Raw genomic sequence first — 9220 nt, 5'->3', positions numbered from 1 at the left:
CATGCTGGGTGCCACATCTTTATTGGGGATCACGGGGAGGATGGATGGGGCGGGGAGGGAGCAGATGGCAGGAGGGACTTTAGGGGGGTGGCCACGCAGGGTCATGCTGTCACTCGCGATAGTGTTTCCACTGTTGGATGACTTCATAGAGCTGGTCGCCTGGAGACAGAGTGTTCTGCACATCCCGGTGTCCTTTGACTTCATAGTTGGATCTCAGGAAGCCCTGAGCCACCCCACATTCCAGAAGATTCAAGGCGGCACGGATAGCCCGCTTTGGGGGTACCCGATCTGCAAGGGGAGGGGGACAAGACACAGAAAGTTAGACTGGGCCTCCTTTGAAGAGCAGGGAGGTGAGGGGTTGGTTAACTGTGCCTCAGTTTCCTCCCTCATGGAAAGAAAAACCAGGCACCTACCCATAGGGCTGTGGGAAAGAACATAGTTAACTTTCAATACACTAGGAAGGGGAGCCTAGCATGGAGGGGACCTTAGCAAGCATTACCTGTTAGCATTGTTGCTTGGCCCTGACCTCCTCTGCTCCCAGGCCCCAGGGTCTGACCCACACAAATAGCTGTCATCTATGAAACACGTTTTAGGTGCCTTAGGAATTAACTGGTTGATTGGAGACAGTCCCTATCCCAGGCTGGCCTGGAACTCCCTGTGTAGCTGAGAAGGATCAGCTTGAACTGATTTTGCCACTGTCAAATATTCAGTGCTGGGAATAAGGTGTGCACCACCTCATGCGGTCTGTGTTGTGTTTGAGGTTTGAGCCAGGGCCTTGTGCGTGGTAGGCAGGTGCAGCAGGAATCTTAGAAGGTCTTATTAATAAAGTCAAACCTGAGGCCAGTTATTGGGGTGAATGCTGGAAGATCAGAGAAGCAGAACAAGCCACAGCTTCCTCACCTCGTCAATTCCTCAGCTGATCCTGTTTCCTCAGACTGGATGCCTCTGAGTCCTCATCCAGAATGGGTCTCAGCTGAATTGTTGTTCAAAAGCCTAAAAGCTTAACCAGCCAAATGCTTCTAGTTCCTGGTCCTCACGCCTTATATACCTTTCTGCTATCTGCCATCACTTCCCAGGATTAAAGGCATGTGTCACCATGCCTGGCTGGTTCCAATGTGGCCTTGAACTGACAGAGATCCACAGGAATTTCTGCCTCTGGAATGCTAGGATTAAAGGTGTGAGTGCCACCATTTTCTAGCCTCTGTATCTAGTGGCTGTTCTGTCTCTGACCCCAGATAAGTTTATTAATTTTATTTTTATTTTGAGACAGGATCTCACTATATGGTCCAGGCTGACGTCAAACTCACAATCCTTTTGTTTCCACCTGAGGAATGCTGGGATTTCAGCTGTGTAGGACCACGCTTGCCCCTCCCCGTCCTTAATTTAGTATTGATCAGCTACTCCCAGCACAGGGTCAGGATGGCCCCATCATCCAAAGAGAAAAAGAAGCCATGAGCACATAGGTGGCAGAGCCTGTGATCCCCTGCTTCCAGCCCCAGCCCCAGCCCAGGACGCTGGGTGCTTACCCATGTAGTTGCCCATGAAGGTAATGCCAATAGATATGGGGTTCCAGGTGGGCCCTGTGTGGTCACCTTTGATGTTCCATCCTCGGCCTTCATACACATGACCATCCTCTCCAATGAGGAAGCTGTGAAGGAGGGGCGGAGCTTAATAAGGGTAGGAGGAGCCTCCAACATCCTTTATTATTTTCTACAATAGTAAGGCAACTGCACCCATTTATTGCACCCCTCTTCCTCGCCAAGCACAGCTATGAAAATACTTTTTCCCTCATCTTTGTAGCAACTGGTGAGTTTCCACCCTTATTTTACATAGACTCAGAGAGGTAGAGTCAGCATCCACGGTAACACAGAAATCCCCTTGGTACCCGCACTGTAAACCCAGTTGTGTGGATAAGGTTGGAATTCACTGTTTCCCCCAAGCCTGTGAACTCGCCTCGTCCCCTCTCAAGCTTCTGAGGTTGGTACTGCTGCCTTTCCACAGCTTAAGCTGACAACCAGGGACCCAGAGAGCCACTTACTTGCACAAAGTCACAGGCTCAGAGGCCCTGCCTCTCAGAAGTCTGCCCCAGGGCCAGAGAGATGGCTCATCCAGGACAGGCCCTTTGCCAAGCTTGGGCACTGAGTTCTGTCCCTGGGACCCACGTGGTGACAGGAGAGAACTGACTGGCTCCTCAGCTTCCCCTCTGACCTTGACACTGAGTCATGCCATGTGCCCACCCCAGCCAAATAAAAGGTATAAAAGAGAGTTTTCAAAGAGGTTTGTTCTTGGTCCAGCCTGCCTTGGCTGTCGGGGTCCTCAGGCATCGGGATCGTGGACTCAAGGGTGCAGGCTACATCTGCCTCTTTAGAGGTTTCCAATCTGTGAATTTCACTCACTGACCAAGTCTCAGTGGAGACCCCACCCCCTCCAGGGCACCTTGGAGTTAGGTCAGCAGCCTGGAGTTGGATGGTGGAGGATTCAGCCTCCGGGGAGCTGATGAAGCACAGGATGCTGGAACTTGGAGTCCCAGCTACTGTCTGCCATCCCAGCTCACAGCCTGCCTTAGAGGAGATGGGACGAAGATGGGGACATGGGGACCCAGGGCCAGGCTCAGTCAGCCTAGTGTCCCGGCCAGGTGCCGACCTTTATGAAAGACTCTCTAATGGAAGAGTAGGAGATACTTCAGTGTGTGTGAGGCAGAGCCTGTCTCCTGCACAGGGACAAAAGCCCTGTCACTTTTGCGAGACACCAGATCCACCAGCAGCAAGGGCAGAAGTGAGGCCATTGGCTGACTCCTGCATCCCCCTGCCTTGTGATGTCCTAACCACATCCGAAGCACTGGCCTGGGGTGGAGGCACTGATTGTACAGGGATGCCTGTAAACCTCCGCCACCATCATGACATGGGCTGTGTGGTTATGATGTGTAAGGAACACATGTAAGGCCTAGGGTGAACAACCCTGGTCAGGAGTGCTAAGCAATAGAATGATGTAAGTAAACCACAAATGGAGTAGTGATAAGCTATAAGCTATGTGTGGTTTACTTACATCATTCCATTGCTTATCACTCCTGACCAGGGTTGTTTACCCTAGGCCTTAAATATGTTCCTTACATGGTGCTTGCAGAAGACCCGGGTTTGGGTCTGGGACCCACATGGTGGCTCACAACCTGTAACCTAACTTCCAGGGGATCCAATGCCCTCTTCTGACCTATGAGGGTTCTTGCACACACATGGTACACAGACTTACACTCATGCACACACACATACAAACCCCAGAACAAAACCCAACTCTCCATTTACAGGCAAGGAAAGTGAGGCTCATATAATGCGATTTTGCTTCTCTCTAAGGCAGTGACCCTGGTTCAGTCTTCCCTAGCTCCCACTTTAAACCTGGGACGCGGCTTTGATGTTGGAGCCTTAGAATGGTTCAAATCTCGGGTGGAGAGGCCTGGGGACACCCGCCAGGCATCTGACCCTCTGCTGTTTGGCAGAGAAGTTGGCTGGGCTGGGAGCCAGTATTTCCAGTAAATTCTGCAGGTCATTTGACTCTTAGTTTACTTAGCCTTAGGAGTCACAGGGTTCAAATGCTCCTTTTGGAAACAGGCCCAGGTATGGCAGCCTATAACACCGCAAAGAAGCAGGTGCAACATATGGGTGTGTCCCCCAGGGGCCCATCCAAGCAGCTCCCACCTCTCTGGTGGTCAGCCAGAGGGAACCGGTCTTTGCCGGAATCTCCCAGCACTTCCCTCTGTGCCGCACCCCCCCCCCCCCCCAGCTTCCCTCTGTCTCTCCTAGAGCCACATCAAAGGAAGCCATCCCTGCCTACCCTGCCCTCCCCCGCTTCTGGAGAGAGGTTCTTACTGTGAAGCCCAGGCTGGCCTTGAACTCACAGAAATCCTCTTAGCCGCCAACTGCTGGGATTCCAGGCATCTCCAGCTTGCCTAGCACAGCTAGCCTGTTTTTCTCTCTGTTAAAACGTGTGTGTGTGTGTGTGTGTGTGTGTGTGTGTGTGTTTGTGCACGCGCGCGTGCAAACATCAGTCCATCAGTGGCCGAGTCAGTTCTCTCCTACCCAGGTTAGAACTCTGGTTGTTGGGCTTTGCTGGCAAGCGCCTTTGCTTGCCGAGCCATCGAGAAGTCCTATTTCGGTGGATTCTATTTCCACCCTGAACCCATCTTTTTCTGTCTTTATGCACACAGTGATATGTTGCTAGCAAAGTCCCCATCTGGAACTCTGGCACACGGAAGACATTTGCCCATAGATCTGGGGCCATAGGCTAGCCGGTTTCCCGGGTGTTTGGCATTAGGAGCCACAATCCCATTGGCCTTTGCACAAGTGGAAGCTGAGCCCAGGGCAACTGTTTCCCCGTGGAGCCCCCTGGGTCTCAGGCAGCAACTATGCCCACTGATGCCATGGCTTGGTGCAAGGCTCAGTCAGCCTGGCACTGTCCTGCAAGGTCTGGGCCGTTAGGAAAGGATTTCCTTATGAAAGAATGGGGGGAAACCTTGGTGTGTGTGAAGCAAAGCCTGTCCCCTCCCACAGGCAGGACAGTCCTGGTACTCAAGGGAGACACCAGCCCCAGCAGGAAGGGTTGGAACAGTGAGGTTGACCTCCTCCCGCCCACTCTGTACTCACTTGTAGGCCACGTCGCACCAGCCCAGCGTGCTCATGTGGTAATGCTGCACATTGCGGGCCTGCTGTTCACAGGAGGCCGGGCTGGCGCAGGAGCTGCCTGCCGTGTGCGAGATCACCACGTAGCGAACTGGGTGCTGCAGGCGCTGGGAGCACTCCGACGGCCGGGCCTTCCACTCGATGCGGGGCACGTTGGAGCTGCAGGAGGCTCCGAGGCCCACGAGAGCAAGCAGAGTCCAGGCAAACAGCATGTAGGACATGGTGGACAGGGCTTCCGGAGCTGTGTGCGAGTCAGGCCCTGGACCGGAGTTTTATATTCTGGGGCAGGGTGGTGAGGTGAAGCGCTTGCCTCATATCTGGGCGGAACTTACTGGAGTTGTCATAGAGGACCCCAGATTCAGCGATGTGGCCTTTGCCCAGAGTGTGGAATAGGTGGTGGTGGTGATGGGCGTGGGGGACAGAAGCTTCCTTATCGGGAAGGGCACAAGGGACCGGGGCATCTGTCTTTGTGGTTTTCCGGAATTTCCAAGGTTTGGCTCTCAGCCCAGCTTTGTGTCCTCTCAGGAGGGCTTTGTGTAACTTTCCAGGAAGTTGCACAGGCAAGAGGCCCAGGGCTTTGGCACGGATTTCCTTCCTGCAAGTGGGGCATAACAAAGGTACCTTTTAAAATGTATGTATGCACGCATGTATACATTTATCTTTGATGGAGTCTCATTTGGCTTGAAGTCACGATTTAGCCAAAGATGACCTTGAACTGAAATTACAGGTGTTCACGGCCTCGGTGCCTGGCTGCAGATCCCCTTGGGTCCAAGTCTGAAGATGCCCAACCCTACAGGGTAAGAGGCTAAGTACGTGGAAACTCTTTCATAGCTGAGGAAAAAGGGCTCGGAGACAGGAAGGTGCTTCCTGAGAACTGGCAGGCAGTAGTGCCTTAGTCCAGAATCAATCAGAGCCACGCCGCTTGCACTCCAGCCCTTTTCTGCGGTGTGAGCCCACACCAATGACTTAACCTCTCTGTGCCTGTTTGTCCAACTCCAATATGGATATCGTAGTGAGGTTTCTGACCCCCAGAGTTGATCAGGAATTGTATGAATGGGCCAGGTTTTAGGCCTTGGATGTCAGGCACATAGTGTCATGAGTGTCCCCACTGCTCACTCAGGTTAGCTCCTGTCTGAGGTGTGGTCTGAGGTTTGCATGGGTGACCATAGCATTCCACTCTGGAGAGTAAGGACTCTGGGTACAGAGGGTCACAGTGGCTTCATTCAGGTCACATGGAGAGCTTTCCTGGGGCTTCTGTCCTGCCTGGGCTCTGTTCCCATGCCTCTCCACAGCACACGGGGGAATCAGGGCAGATCGATGGCCTTCCTGTCCTCTGTGCTTCCACTTTAAATGATTTTGGGTAGTCCTCCCATGGAGCCTCTCATTCTCCAGGGGTCTTTCTTTTCTTCAATAAATCTATGTTTGCCTTGCAAAATAGTAAATAAATAATAAATACTTCTTGTCATGCTGCAGATGGAACTCAGGGCCTGGACATGAAAAGTAAAGCACTTTACCACTGAGCCACACCCCAGCCCCTCACTGGGGGATTCTAGGCAGGGGCTCTATCACTGAGCCACACCCTAGCCCCTCACTGGGGGATTCTAGGCAGGGGCTCTACCACTGAGCAACACCCTAGCCCCTCACTGGGGGATTCTAGGCAGGGGCTCTACCACTGAGCCACACCCCCAGTCCCTCACTAGGGGATTCTAGGCAGAGGCTCTACCACTGAGCCACACCCCTAAGTTCTGCTTTGTAATCTTAAAGCTAAGGTTCCAAGCTCTTGATTTCTCGAGGTTCTTCTCTTTGGCACTTCTACATGGTCCCCATGGGAACAGAGTAGGTCCTGTATGTTCAGAATGTTCATATGTAGCAAGAAGGTAAGGGTCTTGCGGGTGATCGGACTCAGCTGGAAAAAGGGAAGCACATGCTGTCATGAATGGTGAGGTGTTGGGTCTGCATAAGCGACTAAAGAACATTGTTAATGTTGGGAATGACCGTCAGAAAAGGCCTGATGAGATCTGAGATCTTTGTCTGACAGTGCTGGAGTTCGTGCTGGGAGACTACTGAAGAGAGAACGTAGTCCAGATGGAAGGAAGTAGTACAGGGTGGAGGTAAGAGCAATACTAATAACAGAAGTGGTTCAGTGAGTAAGATAATGTTAAGAGGGGCTGGAGAGACGGCTCAGTGGTTAAGAACATATACTGTTCTTTCAGAGGGCCTGAGTCTGCTCTCAGCACACATGTCAGGGGCTCACACTGCCGGTAACTAGCTCCAGGGGATCTGGTCTCTTAATCATTTGCACACACACACACACACACACACACACACACACACACACACAGCTAATAGGGAAGAGCCACATGACTTGGTGGTGGACTGTACATCATTTCAACCATCCAGTAACTGCTGAGTACTTGTTATGTGCTGAGCATCATCTGGGGTGCTGGGTATAAGCGGAGAGGCAACAAGAGTGACAGGCAGATGGTACTTCCATCCCCTGGAATGAGGCAGAATCTCAGGCAGCCCAACCTGACTGTACATTTGCTGACTGGTTGAGGCTAACCCTGAACTCCTGATCTTTATTATGTCTTTGGGAGTGGTCGGGGGGTGGGGGTGGGGGGAGGGGGGGAGAGACAAAAGCAGAAGGAAATCCAGGACAGTGTCCAGTGACCGAAGCTAAGGGAAGTAAACATTTCAAGAAGGAAATAGTCATCTCTGCCAAAAACTGTCCAGTCCCAAGGTCACCCTGATAACGAGTGAAGGGCAGAAAGTTAAAACCAGCTCAAACTATATTATAAATGATGCCTAGGCCAAGGGCCGGCTGTTCAGAAACAGAGTTGAACCCCCCCCATCTCACACATGTGCAACTGATAATGTGTGATGAGGTCTAAAAGACACAAAATAGTGAGCCGCCACACACAGTTAACAGTAGACATTTGAAAAAATTGAATTAACTGTTGTGGTGTTTTTTTTTGAGACAGGGTCTCATTGTGTAGCCCTGACAAGCCTGGATCATGTCATATATATCAGGCTTGTTTCAAAATAACTGATTAATCAATGAATTAAAACTTTTTTTTTTTTGAAACAGGATGTCTCTCTATAGCCCTGGCTGTCCTGGAACTCTCTATCTCACAGAGATCCGCCTGCCTCTGCCTCCCAAGTGTTGGGATTAAAGGCATGTGTCACCACTATACCTGGCAGTTAAGTTTTTCTTTTGGTGATGTGTATGTGCCTGTATGTGGGTATTTCTGTTTGTGGGTATGTGTGTGTGAGTGTGGATGCCTGCCAAAGCTAGAGCATTGGTCACCTGGATCTGGAGTTACAGAAGGTTGTGAGCCACCAACTGTAGATGCTGGGACTCAAACCCAGGTCCTCGCCAAGAGAAGTCCAGACTCTTGAAATCTCTTCAGGGTACAAGAATAGAAAATTTTTAATTTTTTTTTGTTTTTATGGTTCTAGGTATTGAACCCAGAGCCTCAACTGTAGTGGCCTTAACTCCAGCACTCAGGAGGAAGAGGCAGGTGGATCTCTGTGTTTAGGGCCAGCCTGGCCCTCCAGGGAGAGTTCCAGGACAGCCAGGGTTACACAGAGAAACCCTGTCTCAGAAAAAAACAAAAACCCAAAACCCAAACAACAACAACAAAACAAAAAACAACTCACCCAAACAAACAGAGAAAAGCCAACTTAGCCCAAAGTAGGGGTATATGTCTATAATCCTAGTACGGGGGAGGTGGAGAGAGGATCATGGACTTAAGGGCATCCACATTGACATAGTAAGTTTTGAGGCCAGCCTGGACTACATGAGACCTCTTCTCTTCCTCTTAAAAAAAAAGTACAAAAAGATACTGTTGACCTCTTTATATCCATACATTTAAGAATTGGTTCTCTCCCTCTCTCTCTCCTTCTCCTAATAAAGCTCTAAAAGGTAAAACAAAAAACAAAACAAAAACAAAAGAATTGGTGACACCCTCATCGGGGTAGGGGTGAGGAGGCTCCAACACATTCCTAGTGGAGAGAAACTGTCAGCAGCCTCCTGGGGAAAGCAGTGCGATGATACATATTCAGTACTCTCTTACCCAACAAGCCTCTCTTCCTTAGTGTCTCTGTAAATGCTCCAGGGGCCGGGCATGGCAGTGCACGCCTGTAATCCCAGGTCGGTGAGGCTGAGTGTGGAGGATCCTGAGTTCAAAGATAACCTGGGGAAAATAGGAAGCTCTGCCTCAAATAGGAGAGGAGAGAGGATTGGAGCTTGGTCCTCATGCTTACCCAGCAGCGCTCTTGCTAGCTCTCCTGTTTCTCCAGCCACTCATCTTTCCCTTTTTCTCTTCTTTCCTTCCCATATCCCTCTACATTTCTTCCTTCTGGATCCCCCATTAAGGTGCTGGGGGTGTGGCTCAGTGGTAGAGCCCCTGCCTAGAATCCCCCATTAAGGTGCTGGGGGTGTGGCTCAGTGGTAGAGCCTCTGCCTAGAATCCCCCAGTGAGGGGCTGGAGGTGTGGCTCAGTGGTAGAGCCCCTGCCTAGAATCCCCCAGTGAGGGGCTGGGGGTGT

At 51.2% G+C, this 9220-nt stretch overlaps 1 protein-coding gene across 1 annotated transcript; it reads right to left on the bottom strand.

Annotated features, from left to right (window-relative positions):
- Positions 1-2: 2 nt before the first annotated feature.
- Positions 3-5247, bottom strand: Pglyrp1 (peptidoglycan recognition protein 1). Its single transcript, XM_042272565.2, has 3 exons — positions 4635-5247; positions 1527-1648; positions 3-288 (listed from the first exon to the last, which is right to left on the bottom strand). Exons 1-3 carry the CDS (start codon positions 4889-4891, stop codon positions 110-112), a joined length of 558 nt encoding a protein of 185 aa, XP_042128499.1. The 5' UTR covers positions 4892-5247; the 3' UTR covers positions 3-109.
- Positions 5248-9220: the final 3973 nt, after the last annotated feature.

This window comes from Peromyscus maniculatus, chromosome 1, assembly GCF_049852395.1.
Source record: "Peromyscus maniculatus bairdii isolate BWxNUB_F1_BW_parent chromosome 1, HU_Pman_BW_mat_3.1, whole genome shotgun sequence".
Lineage (NCBI taxonomy): Eukaryota > Metazoa > Chordata > Mammalia > Rodentia > Cricetidae > Peromyscus > Peromyscus maniculatus.
This window is presented reverse-complemented; position numbering and strand designations above follow the sequence as displayed.

What these genes read in the sequence shown, in the direction of transcription:
- Pglyrp1 (XM_042272565.2), bottom strand. Translation starts at nt 4,891, where the DNA reads ATGTCCTACATGCTGTTTGCCTGGACTCTGCTTGCTCTCGTGGGCCTC. An exon ending in TGGTGCGACGTGGCCTACAA is followed by an intron (nt 1,649 to 4,634) that starts GTGAGTACAGAG and finishes CCTCCTTCACAG; the next exon opens with CTTCCTCATTGGAGAGGATG. An exon ending in CTTCATGGGCAACTACATGG is followed by an intron (nt 289 to 1,526) that starts GTAAGCACCCAG and finishes CTCCCCTTGCAG; the next exon opens with ATCGGGTACCCCCAAAGCGG.